The 26787-nt window shown below is 48.2% G+C and overlaps 1 protein-coding gene across 1 annotated transcript in view; it reads right to left on the bottom strand.

The window, feature by feature from the left end:
* The window catches only part of HUNK (hormonally up-regulated Neu-associated kinase), a 140722-nt gene that overhangs the window by 52152 nt on the left and 61783 nt on the right, over positions 1-26787 (bottom strand). The window contains exons 4-5 of the mRNA XM_013006896.2: positions 7089-7144; positions 2399-2534 (exon numbers count right to left, since the gene is read on the bottom strand). Of these exons, the coding sequence (XP_012862350.1) occupies positions 2399-2534; positions 7089-7144 (192 nt within the window). The remainder of the gene's footprint in view (positions 1-2398; positions 2535-7088; positions 7145-26787) is intronic.

Raw genomic sequence — 26787 nt, 5'->3', positions numbered from 1 at the left:
TTGGGTTGGGATGTTTTCGTGATGCACCTTTTCTTTACATAAAACTCTCTCTTATACGTGAGTTGCCATGGATTTGTTTCTCCAAAGTACCCAGACTAATACACAGGTTAACTGGTTTCACCACTCAGAAACTCTTTCAGAATAACAACAGAATGTGTGTGTGTGTGTGTGTGTGTGTGTGTGTGTGTGTGTGTGTGTGAATATATAATGTCACAAGGAGCCCTGGTGGTACAATGGTTAAGAGCTTGGCCAATATCTAAAAGGTTAGCAGTTCAAACCCACTCAGTGGCTCAGCAGAAGAAAGATTTGACCATCTGTTTCTGTAAAGACCAGAGCCCTGAAAACCCAGTGGGTCAGGGTCTCTCTGTCACATGGGGTGGCTGTGAGTTAAGACCAGCTCACAGCCCCAACAGCACACGAACCAAACCTAAAACGCTTGCTTCCAGCAAAGTTGATTCTGAGTCACAGCAACCTGACAGGACAACACCGCAGCATTGCGCCTTCGGGTTTCAAGACTTTAAATATTTACAGGAGTCTTTCTCCTGAGAAGTACGCTGGTGGGTTTGAACCCCCAACCTTGTGGTTAAAAGCCCAATACATAGCCCACCAGGGCTCCTTATCAGGGAGCTTAAAAGAACTCATTGAATAATTCCATCTTTTTTAAAAAAATTAAAAGATCATTTTATTGGGGGCTCTTATAACTATCATTACAATCCATACATCAATTGTATCTGGCAGATTTGTACATATGTTGCTATCATTCTTTTCTAGACATTTACTTTCTATTAAGCCCTTGGTATCAGCTCTTCTTCCCCCCGCCCCTCACCCTTGTGACTCCTTGATAGATTATAAATTATTATTGTTTCATATCTCACACCGACCATTGTCTCCATTCCCCCATGGTTTCTGCCATTCGTCCCCCACGGGGGTGGGAGGGGTGGGGGGGGCACCAAGAAAGGAGAGGGGCCCGGGGGGCTGCCCAGCAGAAGCATCAGGTACCACCACCAGAGGAAAAGCGGTGCAGGATCAGGAAAGAGGATTCCAGCCTGAGGACACTGTACATACAGAGGCAGGAGGCTGGTGAGTGCAGCAGGCAGTGTTCAAGGTATGGGGGCAGCGTTACGTTCTCCCAAGAAGGGCCCGTAGGAGCGAGGAGAGGGAGAGTGGCATCAGACGGGGCTGCGAGGTCAAGCAAGGGCCTCCCATGACACGCCCAAGAGGCTGGTACCCGACTCAAAACCCAGCCCCACTACCTTACGGCTCTAAGACTTTGGGCAATTTTACTCCTTTCTCTTATGATCGGGCTCTTCTTTGGTAATGGGGCTAGCAGGGGTAAGCATGTCTCTGGCCTCCTGGGAAATTTAAAAGACACAGGGTCTAGCACGTACCAAACACCCAGCAGATGCCAGCTTTTTCCTTTTTTATCAGCCAGTACTGAAGGCAGCAAGGTATAGGGCATTTGAGAATGACTTCATATCAACCGCTTCCCCTTGACATGAGCCCCTGCATCTCAAGCTCCTATATCTTGGTCAGGATCCCCCTTCCCTCTCTGTCTAGAGCCCATTTCCCCACAGCAAGGACTTGAGCCTTTCCCCAGGGAGCCAGGACTCCGTGCTAGGCACACGCACAATAGTGAGGGCTTGTTCACCATGGGGAGCAAGAGGGGCTGAAGTAAGGCCCGGTGTCCCGAGGACGGTGTCTCGAGGACAACTAAGGAATCACGCCTTCAGAAACTACGTGTTGAGTTGGCCCCTGGTAAGCCACCCAGAGCCAGGGGCTGCAAGTGAAATGGTGACACGGTCCAACAAGGGCTCTACCCTTGCCCAGCCCCACTCCAGCAATGCACAGGGAGACAGACGATGCACAGCCGAACCCGCAAGAGGATGGCAGGTGGGCATGGGCCAGTTGAAGAGCCAGGGAATGTCATGCTCAGGCAACAGCAAGTACAGAGTCCCTGGTGGGGGTGGAGGTGGGGGGTGGGGGGGAGTGGCCAAAATGGTCCTTAGGCGATGAGGCAGGAGAGGTGGGCAGAAGGCATGTCCCACAAGGATGGAGACCCCGGCCCCAAGGCCAGGCTTTAGTCTGATTGCAATGGAAAATTTTAGAAGGACATGAAGTGATTCACGAAACCAGACCATGAGCATCTTGAGTATAAAGACGTGTTTCCTTTACCCCACAGTGCTGAAATGAAGTTTGGTAACTGCCACTCAGCAAGTGGGTGTAGACAAGACAGGGAGGGTTAGAAAAGGGGGACCCTCCCACCAAGGGACCCTTAAGTATATATTCCAGAGCCTAGACTACAATACATTCTCACCCAGGAGTCAGTCATTAGTCCACACGAAAGCAACAGTGGAAACAACAGGAGGGGAAGTTCACTCTGATAAGCTCAGTAACTCACATGGACCAGACATCAATTTTGGGGCCGTATTTCTTCCGGGCCAGCAGTTCGGGCGCAGCGTAGGCGGGGCTGCCACACTGCGTGCTGAACGGGTCCGAGTAACCCAGGATCCCCGCACAGTTGCTCAAGCCAAAGTCTGCAGAAAGGGGAGGACAAAATGGGCTCTGAATTAGACAATGTGGAAATGAAGAGGAGGGCATTAAACAAAAAAAGGCAAAACAAAGCACAGACCGCAGGAAAGGAAACATGCGCTCAGGCTCCCCCACTATTTCACATCCAAAGAAAAGCCAAGGCAGCAGCTGCAAACCATAACCCCTGGATATGAGTCTCACGACTTAAGGGGGGACGTGAGGTGTCTGCTTCCTGGCTTGGCTGGACACACGACACAGCAGACCCCACGGTCAAACTCGGCGAGAGCGCCAAGTGTGCTGAGCCAATGCTCATTTCCATCAAGTTTGCAAACGAGTCATCCAGGAGCAGAGGAGGCTCAGCTTTCGAGCACTAAGGCAGAGAGAAAAAGCGTGCTGGACGGTGCAGACCCAGCATCGGCTTCCAAATGGCCTCATGGGGAGGGGAGCTAAAGGAACACTGATCTTCCGGGGCTGGTGTCCCTGTCGCCCTCGGTGGCGTGTGACCCAGCCACTTTGTGCAAGTCTCTTGAATATATCCCCCAATCCACTGAGCCCGTGGGGTGCTTTGAACAAATACCTAATCAGTCCCTTGTAGCTGTCAAGTCCATTCGGACCGGGCCCTGTGTTATTGAGGGGAACGGCCCTCTGGGTGGCTTTCTTGGTAGATGGGGAGGATCTTTCAAGAAGCAGACAGACAGGCTTATCCTCCATGATGCCCTTGGGAGGGGGCTTTGAACCACTAACCTTGACGTTAATAGAGTGCATAAGTCGTCTGCACCAGCCAGGCACCTTCCCAACACTTCAGTGTGGAAAAACTAACTCTGCAAAGATGCAATGGGAGTGACGCTTCATGACCTGGGGCCACCGCTTTCTTCTGGGCGGGTTAAGGCCACTGGAAAGAAGAAAAGCCCAAGGCATCTCAGGCTACTCGGGTGCCCGGGGCCCTCTGTGACCCGGTTCCCTGTGATCGGAGATGCCACAGCTCATTACGGAGGGGACAGTGTGATACGCCCTTATGGGGGGTCCTCCTCCTCCCTCTTTGACATAAGACTGAGCCTCATCCTTTGAACTTTAATGTAAGCATTATGGTGCTGCATCCCCAAACAGAAGTCAGGGAGGGGGCCGTGGCCAGAGACTGCCTGCTAGTCTTGAACAAAAAACACCCCACAGTTTTGTTCTCTTTTCTCCTGCACTCTAACATGTCTGAACTTGCAAAATGCACTACTCGTCAAAACAAATCTGCTCGTTTATGCTTTAAGAAAGCTCAGAAAAGGGATGACACGGGACTGGGTGAAGTTTTGTGTCAGAAGTCATTCACACGGCATGGACCAAGATGCCATGCCAGGAAAAAAAATCCTCCCAATAATCTGTGGGCTACGCTGCGTCATGAAATAACTGCTCTAACATTGGGCCCCATTCAAGCAGAGCTCCAAAAACGCTCTGCAACTTGGCTCACTCACTCACTGCCACAGAGTCAATTCTGACTGATAGCAACCCTATAGGATACAGCGTCGAACTGACCCCCGTGGGTTTCTGAAACTGTACATCTGTCTGGGAGTAGTCTCATCTTTCTCCTGGTGAGTGGCTGGCGACTTCAAACTACAGCCACCATGTCACCCAGTACGCCACGAGGCATCACAACTCCCAACCAGCCTCACTGCTTCCAAGTCCATCCTGGCTCATCGCAACCCGATGGAATAGGGTAGAGGTGTCCCTCTGGGTTTCCAAGACCCTAACTCCTCACGGGAGTAGAACGCATCCTCTTTCTCCCTGAGAGCAGGCCCCTGGTTCCACACTGTTGACCTGGCGGTCAGCAGCCCAACTCGGAAGCACTATGGCACCAAGGCTCCTTAGGACCGATCACTGTGAAATCTTCAGCGCTGGCTCCCTGGAGCATCACAAGTACCACCAACGGGGCTGGCCAACCAGCTACGGCTGCTGGGTCCTCAACATCAACTCCTTCCTTTGTTGTAATTCTGTTGTTAAACATTTTATTGTGGGCAAATATAGGTCACAAATCACTGGCCATTTTAATCCTGTTGAGATGTACAATTCATAAGGGAGCCCTGGTGGTGTGGTTATGCCCTGGGCTGCGAGCCGCATGGTCAGCAGTTTGAAAGCACCAGCAGGTACTCGGGGCTTTCTACTCCCATCAACAGTGACAGTCTCAGAAACCCATGGGGTGGGGGGGGGGCGGCTCTATGAGTCAGCATTAGGCTTTCTACTCCCATCAACAGTGACAGTCTCAGAAACCCATGGGGGGCGGGGGGCGCTATGAGTCAGCATTAACTCGATGGCAGTGAATTTCTATGCAAAATTCAATCAGCACTCCCATCCCTTTACAAATGTCTGTCGTTGCCGTGGTGACGCAGTGGTTAAGCACTCGCCTGGCAACCCAGAGATGGATGGTTAGAACCCATAACCATTCCCCAAGAGGAAAAAACTGGCCATCTGCTCCCCTAAAAGATTCCTGGTTGCCACAAGCTGATTCTGACTCACCAGGACCTTAAAAGATGGAGTGGAACTGCCCCAGAGTTTTCAAGACTACACCGCGATGGGAGCAGATGGCCCCAGCTTTCTTTCTCCCTCACTGTTGCTGGTAAGTTTGAACCCGCCAACCTGTGGGTTAGAAGCTGGCACTCAATCATTGAGCCACCAAGCTTCCCCGTTAAGGCTTCCAGTCTAGGAAACCCCATGAGGCAGTTCTACTCTGTCAGACAGACTCCTGAGGAGTATGAATTGAACTGACAGCACACAGCACCAACCACATGGAGAGCCAGCAAGTTAGCTGGAATAAAGATTATATTATTGGGGGCAATGTTTTAAGGAAAACGTCATAAAAAGTCATGTTTTAGGTTCAATCTCAGAGGAGTTCCAGAAGATTCTTAGACTAAAGCAAAAGGCTCCATTCCTCAGCTCAGTGGGGCTCCCATTAACAGGTTAACTCAGTTCCTTCCTCAACGCCCAGACTTGCCTATGAAGATGCCCTCCTTGGCTCATTAGAAGAAGAGATACAGGGGCCAGGGATGGCCCCTGCTTCCAGGCAAATCGGAGTCTCCTCTTATCTTAAGTGCAGTTTACAGAAGATAAATTAGGGGAAGGCTTAGAGAGTGGAGGAGATAAAAAGCTGCATTTTAACTAGCTTATGTTGACCTAGCCAAGGGGCTTAATTTAAAAATATATTGCAGAGAAAGAGTCTGTTTCACATTCATAAGTGTAATTATTAAAATTCTTCAGGCACACACACATGCCTATAATTAGCACTATGAGACTAGCAAGAAGTTTGCCTCCCAGAAATGTCATGGATCTGCCTCAATTAGATTTGGTAAATATCTAAACCAATTATTACTCCATTTTCTTGAGAACTGAAAAATGAATCTCAAACAAATAAATAAATAAAAAGGCTCAAGTGAATACTGCTTTGAGATAATAAATTTAAAAGGGAAAAAAGTGTTCAGTTGTAGTTGATATATTCTAAGATACTAAACTATCAAACATCAGACTTTTTTTTTTTTTTGGAAAGGGATGGGGTATAAAAAAAAATCCCGATTAAATCAAATCTTACTCCTGGTTATTCTAGTTCATTTGAAACGTGACTTATGAAGATTTATTGGAATAAAATTCTTTCAAAGAGAGAAACTCAAGAGGAAATGATAATAGCTATAATCATCCTTTGAAAAACAACTAGGTAATTCCTTTGAAGGAAAGATTCAAAGTACTTTCAAGTTAGGAAAAGACTGGAGTGAGGATGTTTGATCCAAATTGCTCAGCCCACGGGCAAGAAAACCCACAAGACACAAAGTCCGCCTTCCCTCTGGTACCTCCTCAGTCCACCCCCAGAGAAAAAAACAGGGAGCACAGATTCTACACAAAACACCATTCCCGGCTTCCCTCTGGAAAAGCATAATGTCTCTTTCAACTACAGGTCAGAGTTAGGGCTCTTGAGTTGGAGCCGGGCTGAGCGAATTGGGAGCTTAGTGAAAAGTACATTCTAGTAAATCCACAGAGCCCTAGTGCAGATAGCGGGTTATGCATTGGGCTGCTAACTATAGGGCCAGCAGTTCAAAACCTCCAGCTCCTCTGTGGGAGAAAGATGAGGTTTTCTATTTCTATAAAACACTACAGTCCCTGGAAACCCACAGGGCAGTTCTCTCCTGACCGACAGGATCTCCCTGAGTTGGAATCGACTTAAGAGCAGTGAGTTTTTGAGTCTGAGCAAACCCCTTGTCATCGAGCTGATGCTGAACAAACGGTTCAGACTCCCCAGGCGAGTGTGCAGAGAAGCTTTTGTCTGAATAACTCAAAGGGCACATGAGAAATATTCATTCAAGGCTTTGAAATTCACCTCCTTAATTAAATTTACACATTTGTTATTATTCATTTTCATTTTCAAAACCGTCATTCAGGGTCAGAAGTAAATGAGAAGGACTGGCTGGGGAGCTAAGAAATGCATCACGGATAGTTCCCCCAATCAGAGTCCCCCAAACAAATAGTTTTGAGAGTTGACAGCATAACACCTAAAGAATAGTCTTGTTTTAAAAACAAACAAAAAGCCATACCTATCAGCTTGATATTATTGTCTTCATCTAGCAGCAAATTTTCTATCTTCAAGTCCCTGAAACAAACGAAACAGCAGTATTTCAGATAAGCATTTAAAATAGCAAGGCAGCATTTGACTGAAGAGAAATGAATGGTTTTCCCAGGATCACTTTGAACCTACCCACACAGCATGCTGGGGACGCTCATTCGATCAGGAAGTAAATATATATATATATCAGGCATGAGATAATGAATATCACTGACAATAATGATAAAGTGTTTCACAGGAGGCTGAGAACAAGGCAAAAGACATCAGGAACAGTTTCGGAAAGTAGGGCCTAAACTGGATCTTGCAGATGAAACAGAACTAAGGTTGCATGAACAGATCAAGGGCAGACTGCATGGTTCAAATCAGAAAGGTGTGCATCGGGGTTGTATCCGCTCCCCACACGGATTCGCTCTGTATGCCGAGCAAATCATCAGAGAAGCTGGATTATATGAAGAGAGTGAGGCATCAGGATTGGAGGCAGGCTTATAAACAACCTGCACTGTGCAGATGACACAACCTTGCTTGCTGAAAATGAGGAAGACTTGAAGCACTTGTGCTTGTTTGTTTTATAAATCATTTTATTGGGGCTCTTATACCATTCCATACATTAATTGTATCCAGCATATTTGCACATAGGCTGCCATCATCATTTCCTAAACATTACAGTGAACCCTCGTTTATCGCGGTTAATCGGTTCTAGACCCTACCATGATAAATGAAATTCCTCGAAGTAGGATTCCTTATTTGTAAATCAAATATTTTCGTAGTTAGAGCATAGAGGACATGAAAAAACACCCTTTAGTCACCATTACACTCGTATTACCCAATTTATTAAATGAAAAAGGGAAAATACAGTAAAACATTTTGGACGTTACAATTATCATTTATTATTTATTATATTATTTATGGCATCAAGCATGTACAGTATGAGCCAATCAGTGGCAGTAATGACAGAGCATGCGCTGTTACGCAAAAACCACGATAGAGTGAAGCCGCGGAAGTCGAAGCGCGAAGTGGCGAGGGTTCACTGTACTTTCTATTTGAGTCCTTGGTATCAGCTCCTCTTTTTCCCCTCCCTCTCCACCCCCACCCCCGTGACCCCTTGATAAATGATAAATTGTTGTCATATCTTACACTAACCACTGTCTCCCTTTAGCCACGTTTCTGTTGTTCATCTCCAGGGCAGGGGGAGTGTTATGCGGCAATCATTGTGATTGGTTCCCCGCTTCCTCCCCTACTCCCCCCACCTTCCCCCCTACACTCCTGGTATCGCTACTCCCATTTCTGTTCCTGAGGGGTTTATCTGACCTGGATTCCATGTGTCATGAGCTCTTATCTGTACCAGTGTAGTGCATGCTCCAGTCTAGCCAGAACTGAAACACAGGACTGAGGTCATGATAGGTGGGGGGTGAGGAAGCCTCAAAGAACCAGAGAAATAGTGTGTTTCACTGGTGCTATACTGCACCTTGGTTGACTCATCCCTTCCTTGTGACCCTTCTGTGAGGGGATGTCCTACTGTCTACAGATGGGTTTGGGGTTTCTGCTCCAACCACACCTCTTTCTCAACAATAGGTTTTTGTTTTGGGTCTTCTGGTGCCTGTTACCTAATCCATCGACACTTCATGATCACACAGGCTGATGTGCTTCTTCCATGTGGGGTTGTTGCTTCTCGACTAGATGGCTGCTTATTTAACTTCAAGCTTCTAAGACCCCATGTGCTATATCTATTGATAGCTGGGCCCCATCAGCTTTCTTCACATTTGTTTATGCACCCACTTTGTCTTTAGCGATCTTGATGGGAGGCTGAGCATCACAGAATGCCAAGTTGGTAAAACAAAGTGCTCTTACAATGAGAGAGGGTTTAAGCAGAGGTCCAAAGTCCACCCACTTCCTCAATGTATTGCCATATAAGTATATGTATATAGGCCAATACCTCTGTTTTTATGAATCAATATATTTACATGAGTGCACACCTATGCTTATATCTCTATCTATAGCTTTGCTTCCTAAATCTTTACTCTGCTTCCTTTTACCTTCCTCCTGCCCCACCATCATGCTTGCCCTTCTTCTGCCACATAGTAATTCCTCTCTGCTAGACTGCTATTGCTCCAACACCACCGGGATCTCTACGTCCTCCTCCTTGTTGATCTTAATTCCCTAGTTGTTGCTTTGTCTATGGCACTGTTTGCTCACCACTCCTTTCCCCTGCCATCTCCTCCCCTTAAGTCCCTCCGGAACCTTCGGTCCACTTCCCATGCCTATCTTATATAGGTAAGCAAAACAACAATAACAGAGACAAAACAAAAAGAAAACAAGAGATTGAATAAGATGAAAAAAAACAAAAGAAGAAAAAAAAGCATACAAAATTCCAGGCCTGTCCACTGACCTGTATGACTATCTATCTCCCCACCAGTCCTCGGGAGTTCCAGGAACTGCCCTGAAGCCTATTTTGGGGCCTCCTCAGGGGTTTTGTAGCTTTGATTTGCTCCCATTGCTGATCTGTTATGTTCCCTTCTTGGTTCACTCCACCGTGGGGTTGGTCAGACCGGACTCATTCCCCACCAAGTGTCCTCAGTACTGTCCTCTGTCGAGGTATGTTGAAGCACAGGTTGAGGAAGATCAAGGATTGCAGCCTTCAGTGTGGATTATGACTCAGTATAAAGAACACCTAAATCCTCACATCTGGACCAATAGGTAACATCGCGATAAATGGAGGGTTGACGTTGTCAAGGATTTTTGTCTTGCTTGGATCCACAATCAATGATCATGGAAGCAGCAGTCCAGAGATTAAACACTGCATTGCATTGGCTAAACTGACTTTACAAGACCTCTTTAGTGTTGAAAAGCAAGGGGGCTACTTTAAGGAGCAAGGTGTGCCTAACCCAAGCCATGGTATTTTCCATTGCCTCATGTGCATGTGAGAACTGAACATGGAATGAGGAAGAATGAAGAAGAAGGAACAAATTGTGGTGCTGGAGAAGAACACTGAAAGTGCACGGACTGCTAAGACAACAAACAAATGTGCCATAGCGCTCCTTAGAGGCAAGGATGGCAAGAATTGGTCTTACATGCTTTGGACATGCTGTCGGGAGAGACCAGTCCGGAGAAGCACACTGTTTGGTAAAGCAGAGGGGCAGTGAAGGAGAGGAGGGCCCTCGGGGAGGCGGGTTGACACAGTGGCTACAACAATGGGCTCAAACACAGGAACAGTTGCGAGGATGGTGCCGGGCTGGGTGACGTTTCCTGTAGTTGTGCACGGGGTCTCTAGGAGTTAGAATCGACTATCGGCCGACAACAACAACAATGGCAACAGCTGAGTTTTCCTGGCTCTCATCTTCATAGAAACAGATCTTCCGAGCTACTGGACAGATTCGAACTGTTAGGGAAAGGTACCGGGAAGGCTGGGAAATTCCACTGTAATGCACCCTAAGAACAAGGGCAGTCAAAGAGTTCCATTGATAACCTGTAGTAAAACTTACTAATTCTAGGACCCTGCAATTAGAGAACTCCCTCCCATCTTGACCATGTGCGGCGTGGAAAGAAATGACCTAAAGAATCCTCGTTACTAATTGTCATAATAAAAATAATAATAAAAATCATAAATAAATATATAAATAAAATCACATAATAAAAATCACAACCACTGGTGCCATGACTTTGGCCAGCAGTTCTCAACCTGTGGGTCATGACCCCTTTGGGGGTCAAACGATCCTTTCACAGAGGTTGCCTGACTCATAACAGTAGCAACATTACAGTTACAAAGTAGCAATGAAAATAATGTTATGGTTTGGTGGTCACCACAACATGAGGACCTGTATGAAGGGGTCGCGGCATTAGGAAGGTGGAGAACCACTCACCTAGGCGATCACCATGATACTTCCGACCTGATCAAATGAAGGAAAGGGAGGGATGGGCCTCAAACTTATCAGAAATTCCCTCCACCTCCCCACAACAGTGGTGGCTACTCCTCCCCTTAGTCATCATGCATTTGTAATAGTGAAATAAAGATCTCTGCACTGCACCTCCCTGGATCATCTCCCTTCCTCCTTCGAAAGGAACTTCCACTTGGAAATCCTTGCTAGGCTAGTGAAACGCTGGGTCTGTGAGACACTCTTCTGCCACCGACTCTCCAATTCTTCAGGAAGAAGTGGAGCGGGAAGCCAGGGACATCCGGAGAGGATAACAAAACTGTCAACCTTTCACAGCAGCCTGGCGCTTTACTGTTTCCACCACCAGCGTGCCTTATGCAAATTAACTACCTAATCAATCAATTAATTGTGTGCAGGCATACATTTTTTAGATATAAATAAATATGGTGTTATTCTGAATTACCCATATCTATGAGCTCTGGTGGCACCAGAGTGAAGCACTAGGCTGCTAACGGAAAGGCTGGCAGTTCAAAATCACCAGCATGGCAGAAAGGGCCCGGGGCTCTGCTCTCATGAACATGACAGCCCCGCAACCCGCATGAGGCAGTTCTGCTCTGTCCTCTTGGGGCGCTATGGGTTGCACCCCACAGCACACAGCTGAGTGTCTACTTCGATCGATGGATAGATGGGCTTCAAAAAGTTTTGGGGAAAGTTCCATTATTGCTTAATTTCGTTTTTCCGTGAACTTTTTGAAATGCCTTCATATTTGGCATTCCCTTGTTCCGTTCACACAACTGCCTCTTGATCCAAGTACAAGTAGCTCATGGGCACAAAGCAGTGTTCTGGAATTCCCATTCCTCTCAAGGTTATCCATAGTCTGTGCCCATCCACACAGTCGAATGCCGTGGATGAAGAAGAATACTGGAAGTACCTAGGGCTGCTGAAAGGACAAACAATCTGTCTTGGAAGTAGGACAGCCAGAGCGCTCCTTGAAGGCAAGAATGGCAGGACGTCATCGTCAGGAGAGACTAGTCCCTGGAGACGGGTACCATGTTTGGGAAAGGAGACCAAACTCGCTGCCATAAAGCCAAGGCTGACTCGTAGCGACGTCCTGTGGGTTTCCGAACCTGTAACTGTTTACAGGAGTGGAAAGCCCAGTCTTTCTCCTTCGGAACTGCTGGTGGTTCTGAATTGCTGACCATGCAGATCACAGCCCAATGCGTAACCACCATGGCACCAGGGCTCCTCTTGGTAAAGCGGAGGGGCAGCAACAAAAGAGCAAGGTCCTCAAGGAGATGGACTGACACCATGACTTCAACAATAGGAACAATTGTGAGGATGGTGCAGGACCAGGCAATGTTTCACTCTGCTGGGCATAATGTCACCATGGGTCACAACAGACTCAATGGTACCTAACCACCCTACCACCATCTTTGGTGACCAGGATAATCTAGATGAATGGTTACAAACTCTGGCATCTTAAGTTGCTATTTGCCAACTCGGTCACATCTTGAATATTAAATATGTAAGGAACGTCTAGGAGCCCTGGTGGCTTAGTGGGTTGGGCATTAGACTGTTAATCTCAAGGTCAGCAGTTTGAAACCACTAGCTGCTCTGAGGGCGAAAGATGAGGCTTTTACGTCCTCTAAAGATTCAGTCTCGAAAACCCACAGGGGCAGTGCTACTTTGTCCTATTGGGTCACTACACGTCCGAATGGACTCAGTGGCAGAGAGTTGAGTTTTAGGGACTAGTCTTCTCTTCCACAAGAAGACAGAGAATAAAGTTTGCTTCCGTTGTTTTTGCAACACACCATTCTCTGCCCAGCTCTGATTTTCTTGCCTTTGAGCAAACACCTGGGCGTAGGACACTTGTCCCCACTCCCCACCCCTCTCTATTTTAAGAACTCGGATAGCACCAATGTGATACATAGAAATGGCCATAATGGGCCCCCTTGAGCCTGGGAGCCCAGGGGAGTGGGACAATAGGAAGCAGCAGACCTGTGTCCCATTTAATGGGGACCGTCATTCCCTGCTCAGCCCCACCACTGCCAGCTCAGCCGATCTTACAAGGGAAGGCAAGAATCTGCATTGGATCCCAATTTCCGATCACTGGCAACAAATTCACGTTTAAAACAGCTTTCCCAACAGTACTGTATGGGCCAAACACATAAGCAAGATAGGGCATGCCGACCGCCGAGTTTCAGCCTCAGTGCGGCTGGAAGCTGAGCCTCAAAAGGATGTGAGGGGACCCAGAGAGAGGGTAGTGGGGAAGACAACCGAGGCCAGCAGGGAGCGGTGAGGCCAACAATCCTCACAACTGCCTGGGAGGGGTACCAGGCAATGAAGCGCGGGGTGGGGTGGGGAGACGCTGGCCATCGTCTCGGGAACAAGAAAGGCTGGATTTCAAGTGGAAAGAAGAGTTAGGGAGTCAAACATGGGCCAGAAGAGAGCAGTAAAACAGTGTCCAGCACATTTCCAGAGAAGGAGGCTGCCAGGGAGCCTTAGGGCTGAAGAGGTGGATGAGAAGAGGAATCTGTGTTTAAACTTGCACCTGTTGTTCTTCCAAAACTCAAACTCAATGCCATCGAGTCGATCCTGAATCATAGTGACCCTACAGGCCCAGGCAGAACAGCCTGAGGGTTTCTGAGGCTGGACGCTCCACAGGAGTAGAGAGCTTGTTGTTCCTAAGTCCGTTCCAATCAGTGGAGACCCCATGTGTGCAGGACAGAACTGCCCCAGGGGGTTCTCAAAGCGATGACTGTTCAGAAGCAGATCACTAGTCCAGCCTTGCCAGGTGCCTCTGGGTTGGTTCGAACCACCAGCCTTCCAACAAAGAGGTCAGCGTGCTTAAACCATGTGTGTGATTCAGGGGCAAATTTGCTCCTAGGAATTATGAATGACAGTTACTTTCCCAATCCAAATGCTCCCACAAATGAGTTGGAGGATTGCATTCCTTCAATCCAAATGAACTAATAACATGTATATGGTATAGTATATGCCCTATTGTATATTGTATAGGTTCCACCTGGAGTGAGCTCAAATATAAAGTAGCCTCCTGTTTTCTTTCCCTGAAAAGTCCTTGCCTCTCAATAAAAGGTTCCTGGAAAATACACATATATAATTTTTTTTTTACAGTTTTATTGGCACATAAGCCACATATACAATTTAGGAGTTCAATCATATCAAAAAGAATTGAACAATCATTATTCCAAACAATTTTCCCCCATGGTAATCACTTTTAAAATGAGTTATACAATCACCATCAGTCCTAGTGCTCCCTCCTCCCTCCTGCATACTTTGTTTGCTCCCCCAGTGCCTTCACCCTTCCCACCCCCCTACCCTGCCTCCCCTCTAAACCCTTCCATCTGTTCTTATCTCTATGCATCTACTCCTTCTGTGCTTCACAAACTGGAAAACCCAACAGAAACAAAATAAAGTGGTACGGGTAAAATAATAATAATAATAAAAAGGTAGAAATACAACTAATGGGTGAAGGGAGATGTCGGACAGGGCAAGATATGACAAAATAACAATTTATAAATTATCAAGGGCTCATGAGGGAGGGGGGAAAGGGGAGGGAGGGGGAAAAAAGAGGACCTGATGCCAGGGGCTTAAGTGGAGAACAAATATTTTGAGAATGATGAGGGCAATGAATGTACAAATGTGCTTTACACAATTGATGTATGTATGGATTGTGATAAGAGTTGTATGAGCCCCTAATGAAACAATTAAAAAAAAGAAAGAATGAAAAAAAATACAACTAATGAGTATGAAAGGAAAGACCACTATCAATATTTAAAAGGCCAGGGAAGAAATTTTTGTCATGGAACATGCAAGAAATACTTGCACCTAGAACAATTTCAGATTGGGTCGGGAGGGAGGTTAACCGACCAGGTATCAAGTTTGATCCAGTATAATCAAGATTACCATGATCTCTACCTGATAGTAAAACTGTTCGAGACCCTTGCCTCTGGCTAGAGGGGAGCTGCCAGCGGCTTAATCTGACTAGACACTTGCAGATAGGTTTTGGGATCTCACTGCCCTCCAGAGCCTTCTACAAATTGGGTATTCGCAATTTAAGCTCTGACTTCGCCATATTTGGATTTTGTTATTGTCATCTTGGGATCACACACGCTAGTGTGATTCTTCCATGTGGACTTGGTAGACTCCTCGTTTAGATGGCTGCTTGTGTGAATACAAGCCTTTCAAGACCCCAGAAACTATTCTGATTGATAGCCAGGCACCATCTGCTTTGTTCAGCACACTTTGCTGTAGCACCCTTATCTTCAGTGATCATTTCACGAAGGTGAGTATGGAGCAGGGCCATGGATCAGAACGAATGGTCCTTGGATTGGGGCGAGAGTGAAGTGGGGGCCCAGAATCCATCTGCTTGTCCCTGGGATATGACGACTCTGGTTTACTCTGACGGTCGTATTGTGTCAAAATCAAAACACCCTAAGACCAACTCCTCCAACAACAGCTACAAACCAACTAGCAGACAACAAAGAAACAAACAAAAACAAGCAAACTAAAGGCAGAAAAACAAAAACCCATAGAAACAGAAACATAAAACATTGTCAGTCCTCCCCCTGGGGTACAAGGTGATTGTGCCAGTACCATCGTCCATTTTCCCAATGACCCAGCACTCTGGACACTGTCAGTAGGAGGAATCTGCAAGTGCACTTCCACCCTGAGCCGCAACCCATGAGTTGTTGCTGCACACAGTTCGGTCTCCCGTTGAATTGAGCCATCTATTAATTTGCAGGCATGCCAGGAAATGATCGAGTGACTACATGATTTGTTTAGGAAGCTGTTTCTTTGTGTTTATAATCATGTATTATAAAGTGGTTAGTTGTCACCAATGGTCCCTTCCTCGTGGTAACTTCATACACAACAAACCAAAATACTACACCACCCTGATGGTAGGCTGAAGATCGTACCATGGAGATCTACAGGATTTCCACTGGCTGGTTTTCAGGGAGAGATCACCAGGCCTTTCTTCTACATCCATCTTAGTCTACCTGTGTGCTGAAGCCTGTTCGCTACCATAGCAACACGGACACCTGCACTGGCAAGCAGGTAATGGCCAAGCATGAGGTGCACTGGCTGGGAACAGAACCTGGTGAGACAAGATTCTGCCACCAACCCATCAAGACCTCACATCCGAGGGCTTGAGAAAGTTTGGGGCGGTGGGGGGAAGGGAATGGAACTAGAAGACAATGGAATTCTTTCACAAACTTTCTGAAGGCCTCTTGTACACTGTATTAGGTTAGTATAATTTTTCATTCATGATTCTCGCCAGCCCTGGTGGTGCGGGCATGTGTTGGGCTGCTAACCACACAGTCAGCCATTCACAACCACCAACTGCTCTGAGGGAGAAAGATGAGGCTCTGCAGTCTTGGAAACCCCCAGGGGTGTAGTTCTACCCTGTCCTGTAGGGTCGGACTCAACTCAATGGCTTTGACTGACTGACGACTTCTCCGTGGCAGCACCAGACAAGCCGCTGAGTCATCGCGCTGTGTCAGGGACAACGATCCCTAGGCTGACTGGATGTTACAGAGATAACGCACCTTCGCTATCTGTGTAAGCCACACTTGGTGGAAATCCTACACAAAATCAAAGCCCCATCTAAAATCCCTATTAAGTTAACCACTTAGTGATGGGTTTTTAAGTGGGTTCCAAAGCCTGGCAATTGTGAGGTCATCTCTGGGGGAGTTATGATTAAAGCCGCATAAAATGCCTTTGCCTCCCTTCTCACCAGTTTCACTGTGAACTCGAGAATACCCCAAACCTCCCACCACCGGGATGACTCTTAACCAACCCTCCAGAGCAGAGCAGAGCAGAACTGACTATTAGGTTAGTACAACTTGTCTGCAAGCTATAGGGGTATTCAAAACATAGGGTGTCCAAGGCTTTCTGGGACAGAAAGCCTCATCGCTCTCCCATGGAGCAGCTAGCTGGTGGGTTTGGGCTGCTAGCCTTGTCGTTAGCAGCCCGATGCTTAACCCACTACGCCACCAACGCTCCTTACCCAACACCAATAGAGTGAAAACCCATCACCGTTGATCAAACTGATTCTGACTGTGAGATTCTCCCATCCAAGTACTAACCTGGCCTGACCCTGCTTAGCTTCCAAGACAGACGAGATTGGGCACGTTCAAGGTAGTGTGGCTGTGGACTCTGACTGTGAGGTTCTGTGTGTGAGAAGAACTATCCCACAGGATTCTCAAGGCTGTCCCCGTGGGGCACAGATTACCAGGCCTTGCTTCCAAGGTGCCGGGAAGAGGGGGATTTTCCAAATGGCCGATCTTAACCCAGCACTTAATAGTTTCCGCCCCCAAGGGCTCTAGTAGTTCAAGCTAATGTGTCTCCTGTATATAATAAAACTTTGTGTTGTGGAAAATAAAATAACAACATTGCCATCAACTTGATGCTAATTCATAGTGGCCCTAAAGGACAGGGTAGAATTGCCCCTGTGAGTTTCCAAGACTGGAACTCTCTTTACGGGGGTAGAAAGCCCGTCTTTGTCCTGCAAAGCGGCTGGTGGCTTCGAACTGCTGACCTTGTGGATGGCAGTCCAACTCATGACTACTACACCACCAGAGCACCAGGCCCCCATACTGAGAGAGGCTTTACAATAGCTTTGCAAGGCACGTCCTCTTTCCTGAGTGATAAGGTGGGCGTTAACCACATGGTGGGTGGTTCAAACCCACTAGAAGAAAGATGAGGCTATCTACTCCTGTACAGAGTTACAGTCTTGGAAACCCTATGAGTTGCAATGAATGGAGTGGCAGTGAGTTTGGGTTTTCAGTTTATGATTTATAAGGCTGGCCTTACAGCAGTGATTCTCAACCTATGGGTCGCTACCCCTTTGGAGGTCGAACGACCCTTTCACAGGGGTTGCCTAAGACCATCGGACAACACATAATTTCCGATGGTCTTAGGAACCAAGACACCGTTCCTCTATCTGTCTCCAGGTGGGTCCACCCACATGCAGATACGCCCACATAGGGTGCCCAGCATGAAGAGTGTTACCCATGTTACACCATGCTTCAAGACAACATTTCATTTATTTGTCATTACAAATAAATATTTCACAATATATAGTTACATATTGTTTTCGTGATGAATCACTATGCTTTCATTATGTTCGATTTGTAACAATGAAAATACATCCTGCATATCAGATATGTACATGACGATTCGTAACAGTAGCAAAATGACAGTTAAGAAGTAGCAAGGAAAATAATGTTATGGTTGGGGGTCACCACCACACGAGGACCTATATGAAAGGGTCACGGCATGAGGAAGGTGGAGAACCACTGTCTACAGTGAAGCATACGTAGTCACTTCAAACCACAGGCACAGACTCAAAGCAGTGAGTCCACAACAGCCCAAATGGGTGTCCGTGCAGACTGATTCCAGAGCGGCAGCACCATTCTACCCCGAACGAAGGACAGTCTGTCTCGTGTGAAACTAAACCTCTTTCTCTGGGAAGAATGGAAGCGGGAGCAAATTTAAAGGGGAAATTTGGTTCAAATAGTTTAGAAGAAAACAGCTCCGTCAAGAATGATAAGATGAAACGAGGTGATTCTGAGGCCGAGAGAAAAGAGGTGGTGATTAGAATCATCTACGCGGAAGGCTGAAACGAAGAGAAGGTGCACAAGAGCAAACCAGGTTTCCCCCGCCCCCCATTTTTTTTTCTTAAAATCAGAAAGGTGTCATAAAGCCAGAGGAGAAAGTACAAAAATGTAATTATTGGGCAAAATGAGAAAAATGAAATCGCTTAAAAGTCGCCTTCTTCCCAGCCACCGCACCGAGTGGGGGGTCAGCCCAAGGAAAGAGGCAGAGTGCAGACTCGGTTATCTTGGGCTGGTCCTCATCCTCCCCCTTTGTCAGGGTTTCTACAAGGGTCAGCGATAACCAGTCGACCTGCTTCTCAGGAGGGTGAGTTCCATTCATCCTCGCCCAGGGTCTTGCTGTACTTGTTTTACCTGCCCAGGTGAAAGAAACGTTCGCCCTCTTTTGGCTTTTATTTATTCCCACCTCCTGCTTTATCTGTTTGAGTTAGACCAGGTTGGCTAGAGAAACAAATTCATAGGCACTCATATGTGTGTAAGAAAGAGCTTTATACAAATTAGCAATTGTATATTGAGAAATCATCCCAGCCCAGATCAAGTCCATAAATCCGATATTAGCTCATATGTCTGATACAAGTCTATAAATTCTTCTTCAGACTCATACAACACATGCAATGACACCAAATGCAGGAAGATCACAAGCAAGGGGGTGGAAAGTCTTGTGGGGGTAGAAGCATCTCAGCGTTGGTGGGGATCTCGCTGGGGCTCCTCCAGCTCCAGGGCTCTGACTGTCATCAGCATGGCTCCATGTTGCTTGTCAGCAGGAAGACGAAGCAGAGAGAGAGTCCAGGGAGGAAGACAGAAGTTCCCAGAATCCTCAGGAGAAGGCCTTGCCCACATAGAGGCCTGATTGACAGGCTAGACTCCACCCCTATAACCTATTTAACAAGTTGACATGAAATTATGAAACTTACCAAGTAAGAAATAGGAAAACTCTTTCATTCAGCCTCATCAGGCAAGGGGGCTCTGGACTAGCATTTCCATAGCAGTTCAGGGTTCTTGTTCTCTTCCCTAGGAGAGCAGCCTTAGGAAGCCTGTGACTGCAGACAGCAGCTTTAACCAAACCAGTTCCAAGCATGTGTACTCAGACTCATGGTGCCTCTGAGGGTGCCAGGGTCCACTGTCCTTGCTGCATGGGGCTTTCAATGCTGATCTTTCAGGAATGGATGACCAGGCCGTTCTTCCGAGGCACCTCTGGGTGGACTGGAACCTTCAACCTTTCGGTAACTAGTGGAATGTGAGAACTATTGTACCACTCAGGGCCTCCATACCCCAAACCCACTGCCATCCAGTCCATTCCAACTCGGAATGACACCACGGGGGGCTTCCAAGGCTGTAAATCTTTACCAGAGCAGAGAACTTCACATGAAGCTCTTCCCTCCGAGCGGCTGACAGGGTCAAATCAACCCCTTTGAGGTTAGCAGTCCAATGTTAGCCCAACACGCCACCCGCGATCCTTGGGACTCTGTAAAGCAGCCATCAACAAAAAACCAAGCCAATAGCCACGGACTCTGTTGCAATTCCTGGCAATCCCATGCGTATCGGGAGAACTGTGCTCTGGAGCTTTCACAGCTGTGACCTGTCCGAAGCAGATGGCCAGGCCTTTCTTCCACGGTCCTCTGGGTGGGTCTGAAGCACCAGTCCTTCAACTAATCGTCCAGCACGTCCCGGTGAGCCCCACCCTTGGACTTTGTTGATTAGGTGCTGCGGAGTCTTTCCCAACCCACAGCGGCCCTACGTGCCACCTTAGGAAGCACTGCCCCAGGCTGCGCATCCTCCCCATCGCTCTTTGGTTTGGGCCATTGTCGCAGCCACTGTGTCGGTCCATCTTGTCCAGGGCCTGCTCTGTTTCGCTGCCCCACTACTGTACCAAGGAAGCATTTTGACCAACCTGGGATGAATAGCCTGAGTCCATTCAGCACAGTGACCCACTCAGGCCTCTGCTCAGATTCTGTGCACTGACTGGAGAGGCTGCGAATCATCGCAGGAGAACAGATCAAAGTTGAAAAACGCCTTCCTTGTTGAATACTGAAAGGATACACTGACTCAGGGTTTTAGTGCTAGAATACCGCAGTGCACACAAGGAGCCCTGGTGGCGCAGTGGGATAAGTAACGGACTGCTAACCACAAGATCAGCAGTTCAGGCCCACCACCACTCAAGAGAAAGATAAAGCTGTCCGCTTGTGGGACGATTTCGCCTTGGAAAGCCTAGGGGGCAGTTCTGTTCTGCCCTATGGGGTCGCTGTGGGTCAGAATGGACAGCGGTGGGTTTTAAAGGTACAAAACTGACTGCATCGGAAAATTCTCTTTGTGGCCCTTGCACACACAGAAAGAATGGTGTTTCCTCTAACTCTGTCCCCACAGCAAAATATTTGGCTACTCTGTCATGTGCCAGATCTGCCCTGTGAGACCCATCAAACCAAACTGAATTCCAATGCACAGCATCCCTCCCTCCGTAGGGTTCCCAAGGCTGTAACTGTCGACAGGCGCAGACAGCCTGCGTGGTTGTGCCCACATATGTACTATGTGCGCACACTCATGCAACCCACTTATGTGAACAGACACCTCAACGTATTCACATGCGCTACCCCATGAGTGTGCACACAAGTGCTCACATACTGTAACAGTGCCTACATGTGCACATACCTGTGTGTGAACATGCACACACACTCACACGCCCTGCACCCACACGCAGCACCCTTGTGCACACAGGCACAGCTGCTTCCATGCACATGCACACATGTCCACACTCTCAAATATTCATCCACTCACACTCCCCATCTTCTCGGCACTGAGCCTGTCTGCCTCCCTGCTCAGCAGATCCTTGCCTCCCACGCTCCCACCCTGCCCCAGGACTGCTGTACCCGCCGTGATGGTAGCAGGACCCTCCTGGACGCTTTGACTCTTTCTTCCCCGGCACCTCTGCTTCTGGGAAGCCAGTGATTTGGAGTTCATTGTGGCCCGTCTCCAAACGCTAAAGATTATTATCTTGAAAGAAATGCATGTAGAGTTTGGGTAGGCGGTGTGGGGGAAGGGGTTTTTGGTAGCCTGTGGGTAAACCAGCCGATGGTTTGTAACCACTGGTTGGAGCTTGTTCTTTTGAAATCTTCTAGAACAAAGGCCCTGTGATGAGGCTGGGCCCAGTGGGGGTGGGATGAGAGCCCAGTGGGTTTCCAAGACTTGAAGGACAGACAGCCTCCTCGCTCTCCTGCAGCGGGTGGGTGCGGACTGCTGACCTCGTGTTTGCGGCTCAAGGCACAGCCTACTTTGCCACGAGGGCTCCTTGCCCTATGAGAAGGGAGGTGAGCACATGGTGACGAGGGGGTTGGGGGTGTGGGACACTCTAGTTCATTGATCTTACGATGAATTCTTCAGAGAGGTGGCGCTTCCTCCGCCCGCCATCTGCAGTGTTCACCAAATTGGAAGTGCGTGTAACAGAATGAAAGGGAAGGAGAAGGTAACGGGCCCTGGGTGGGTGGACAAGTGCTGTGTGTGTGTGTGTGTGTGTGTGTGTGTGTGTGTGTGTGTGTGTGTAAAGAGACTCAACACCTTGTACACTAGCGCAGAGCTCCAGGGACCCAACGGAGGTACCAGTGAGAAGCAGCGCAGCACCCTTTCCTGGCAGCTGTAGGCAGGAGCCCAGCAGGCCAGATCATCTGAAGGCTGTGGCTTCAGGACCCTCTCTGGTACTTGGTCAGCTTCAGGAGATCATCACCTTCACTCCCAAGATTGACACTGACTGATGTGTTTCCAAAACGTGAGGACTCAGGGATCCAAGGAAGAGGACTGGGCTCTCATTCCACCCCCACTGGGCCCACCCTCATCACAGGGCCTTTGTTCTAGAAGATTTCAAAAGAACAAGCTCCAACCGGTGGTTACAAACCATCGGCTGGTTTACCCACAGGCTACCAAAAACCCCTTCCCCCACACCGTCTACCCAAACTCTACGTGCATTTCTTTCAAGATAATAATCTTTAGCGTTTGGAGACGGGCCACAATGAACTCCAAATCACTGGCTTCCCAGAAGCAGAGGTGCCGGGGAAGAAAGAGTCAAAGCGTCCAGGAGGGTCCTGCTACCATCACGGCGGGTACAGCAGTCCTGGGGCAGGGTGGGAGCGTGGGAGGCAAGGATCTGCTGAGCAGGGAGGCAGACAGGCTCAGTGCCGAGAAGATGGGGAGTGTGAGTGGATGAATATTTGAGAGTGTGGACATGTGTGCATGTGCATGGAAGCAGCTGTGCCTGTGTGCACAAGGGTGCTGCGTGTGGGTGCAGGGCGTGTGAGTGTGTGTGCATGTTCACACACAGGTATGTGCACATGTAGGCACTGTTACAGTATGTGAGCACTTGTGTGCACACTCATGGGGTAGCGCATGTGAATACGTTGAGGTGTCTGTTCACATAAGTGGGTTGCATGAGTGTGCGCAGATAGTACATATGTGGGCACAACCATGCAGGCATACTTCAATGTGTAAATATGCACATTTGTATAAGCACACACGTCTGGATGCATTCATGTGTACGTGTATATCTGTGTATTGTGCCAAAACATACACACATGTATGCATGAGTGTGCATGTCTATGGTGTGTGTACACGAGGGCATATGCATGCGTGACTGTGTTCACACACACACATATCCAGATAGGAATAGAATAGGAATGGAGGAAGGACTTCTCCCCCAAGACTCAGATAAGGAACTCTCACTAGAATATGCCCCAGTTCAGGAATCGGGTCAGGCCTCTCTCACCCCTGAGGCATAGGCTCGGGACCAGGGCTAGCCTAAGAGACGCTCAGGCAGACGTGGAAAGTGATAGGCTGCATGGTAGAAACCTGTGGTGCGTGGTTCCAGAGAGGGGGAGCTATACATGTCGAGGGACCAGCAGCGGCTGGGCAAACCCCAGCGGCATAGAGGCCTGGAGAGGGTGGCTCTGACACCTGGTTCACTCAGCCGTGGGCAAGCCATTCAAATTCTCTGACCTTCAGGTTCCTCACCTCAGAACAGAAACTCGGCGGCAAGATGAGTTGTGTTAGTCTGGGTACATTAGAGAAATCCACAGAAACTCGTGCAAAAGACAGAGTTTTATAGAAAGGATAAGTGCGCATCAAGAAAACATCCCAACCCAGTGCTGCCCAAACCCACAAGTTCAACATTAACCCATATGTCCGACACCAATCCACAAAGTCCTCCTCCATCTCACAAAACACACACAATGATGCCGACTGCAGGAGGAAAGCCGAATCAGTGAACGTGTAAGCATCTCAGCGCTGGCAGGGGTCTCCACACGGCTGCTCCAGCACCCAGGGCTGCATCGGGGCAGGGTAGGTCCATGCGGCTTCTCCTTGGGGATGTCTTGCTGGAAGTGAGCCTTGCCAGCTAAAGCAGGGAACGGCTAAGGTAGGTGCGTCCTGGTGCGACCATCACAAAGCAAGAGACCCGAGAACTAGAAAGGAGAGGCTCACCAAGCCATTTATCCCTCCGCCCTTCAATTAACCCCACATGTGTTTACCGGCTAGGTTGGCACAATCATCTTTAACTATCTCACACGTCCACTTCACCGCAACCCCACAGGACAGAGCAGAACTGCTCCCTAGGGTTTCCAAGATGAAATCTGCCCAGAAGCAGACAACTTCATTGTTCCCTTGAGTGGTGGTAGGTCTGAACTGCTGGCCCTGTGGTTAGCGGTCCGTCATTTACCCCACTGCACTACTTTTGTACCTTTCAAAACCCTACGTCAATGCACCCTCTTATTATTCAAGATGGTGCTGGCTTGGTACAGTAGCGGGGCAGTGGAACAGAGCAAGGCCCTGGACAAGACGGACGGACACAGGCTGCAACAGTGGGCCCAGACATAAGAGCAATTATGAGGGTGGTGCAGGAAGGGCAATGTTTCATTCTGTCGTGCTGAGGGTCAGATATGAGTTGGAACTGACTGAAGATACCTAACAACAACAATAGCAGCCCTGGTGGTGTAGTGAGCTACTTGTTGGGCTGCTTACCACAAGGTCAGCAGTTCAAAACTATCAGCCACTCCGAGGAGAAAGATGAGGCTTTCTACTCCTGACTAGATTTACGGTCTGGGAAACCTGCGGGAGCGGTTCTAACCCATGGGGTCGCAATCCATCAGAAAGGCAGGAAGTGAGAACAACAAAGACAACTGATTTGCTGGGGGCATTGGTGGTTCCGTGGTAGAATTCTCTCCTGCCATGAGGGAGACCCAGGTTCAATTCCAGGCCAATGAACCTCACGTGCAGCCACCAGTCCTCTGCAGTGGAAGCTTGCGTGATGCAAAATGGGTTTGACAGGCGCTGTCAGACTATGGTGAACTAGGAAGAAAGGCCTGGTGATCTACGTTTGATGATGATCATCAGCCAGTGAAAACCTCTCGGGTCATAACAGTCCACTCTCAACAATGCCGGGGCTGCCAGGAGTCTTGGCCATTCCACGGACGTAACAGCAAGTGCTTTGCAAGCTCCTTCCAGGGCTACAAGGGCACTAACAGTACTGAAGGCAGAAGCAGGAGGAGAGGAAAACAGTTACAGATTCAAAGATGACGTGCCGGGGGGACGACAAAAAAGACTTAAACGGAGGAATGAATTTGGAGTAGGACAGCAGTAGTCGGGGGCTGGGGGAGGCAGGGAGCAAACCAAAAGCAAATCCCTGTCACTGGGTTGATGCTGACTCATAGCAGCCCTGTAGGGTTGGGTTATCCGGGTAGAACTATCCCTGGAGTAGAAAGCCCCATCTTTCTCCTGGGGTACTGAGGGGCAGCCCTCTCCAAATTAAAGGCCAAAGACGAGGAGGCTGAGGAGGGCTAGCGAGAACTCACTCAGGATTCGGTTTAGGGCTAGAAATGTTGCCTCTGGGGATGGCCCAAGATGGATCTTAGTAATAAGCTCAGAATAAAGCATCCAAGGAAGTACATCACTCCCCAAGGCAGTGAGCATTTTACAGGGAACAGAGTGAGGGTTGGATTGTGGAATTCTTTTGCTTATTTTTGTTTGGTTGGTGGCTCGGGTTTAGGGTTAGGCTGTATCATCAAAAACACTGTATTCAAGCCAAATGGTTTTTAAGTATGTGATTTATGTATCACCTGAGCATTTCAGTAAAACACCAGAATAACTGTTCAGGCATGTACCTGATACATTTATGCAAAGAATGAGACCTTTCAAGGTGCCAGAAAACAGATCTGTTTTACTGACATAGTGCATCTGGAAAAAGAAAACAACATTTTTAATTGACGAAGTGTCCTTGACTATGCCAGGGAGAGCAGGGAGTATTCTAGAAAGAGCATAAATGAGACAAGGAAGCCTGGAGTCCCAGTTGGGGGCTGGCTTGCATCTCCTAAAAAGAAATGTTCAAGCTCGTTCTCGATAGCTGCGGACGTGACCTGGTTTGCACACAGGGTCTTTGCAGATGTAACCAAGTCAAGAGGAGGTCAGCCAAGATCAGGGTGCCCCTAATCTAAACCGTGACTGCTGCCCTTAAATGTAGAGACACAAAGACAGGAAGTGTTGGATGGCCCAATAAGCAGGGTAAGCACAGGCTTATTTGTGCTTACTTACCAATCTGTAGGAAACAATGACACTTCTTTTCACTACATCCAAGATTCTGATTCTAGGTGTGGTTGCCATCTCCCTACAGAATCAAAGCCTCTTTCCTAATAAACAATTGGGGCAGAGTGTCCAGTAAGGTGTCGTGGCCGGCCTGTGTGATCACGAGGTGTTCAAAGGGATCAGGTATCAAGATTCAAAAAACAAAAATATCATATCATTGTGAACGATGGGAGTGCGGAGTGGGGACCCAAAGCCCGTCTGTAGGAAACTGGACACCCCCTTACAGAAGGGTCGCAGGGAGAAGGCAAGCCAGTCAGGGTGCAGTGTAGCAATGATGAAACCTACAACTTTCCTCTAGTTCCTAAATGCTTCCTCGCCCCCTCCCACTATCATGATCCCAATTCTACCTTACAAATCCGGCTAGACCAGAGGATGTATACTGGTACAGATAGGAACTGGAATCCAGGACAGATGATCATTCAGGACCAGTGGTGAAAGTAGAAATACCAGGAGGGTAGAGGGAGGGTGGGGGTAGAAAGAGTGAACCGATTACAAGGATCTACATATAACCTCCTCCTTGGGGGACGGACAACAGAAAGTGGGTGAA

This window comes from Echinops telfairi, unplaced genomic scaffold (assembly GCF_000313985.2).
Source record: "Echinops telfairi isolate 266 unplaced genomic scaffold, ASM31398v2 ScPeMD7_7469;HRSCAF=8507_0, whole genome shotgun sequence".
Taxonomy (NCBI): Eukaryota; Metazoa; Chordata; class Mammalia; order Afrosoricida; family Tenrecidae; genus Echinops; species Echinops telfairi.
Note: the sequence above shows the minus strand (reverse complement) of the source record. Positions and strands in the feature narration are given on the sequence as shown.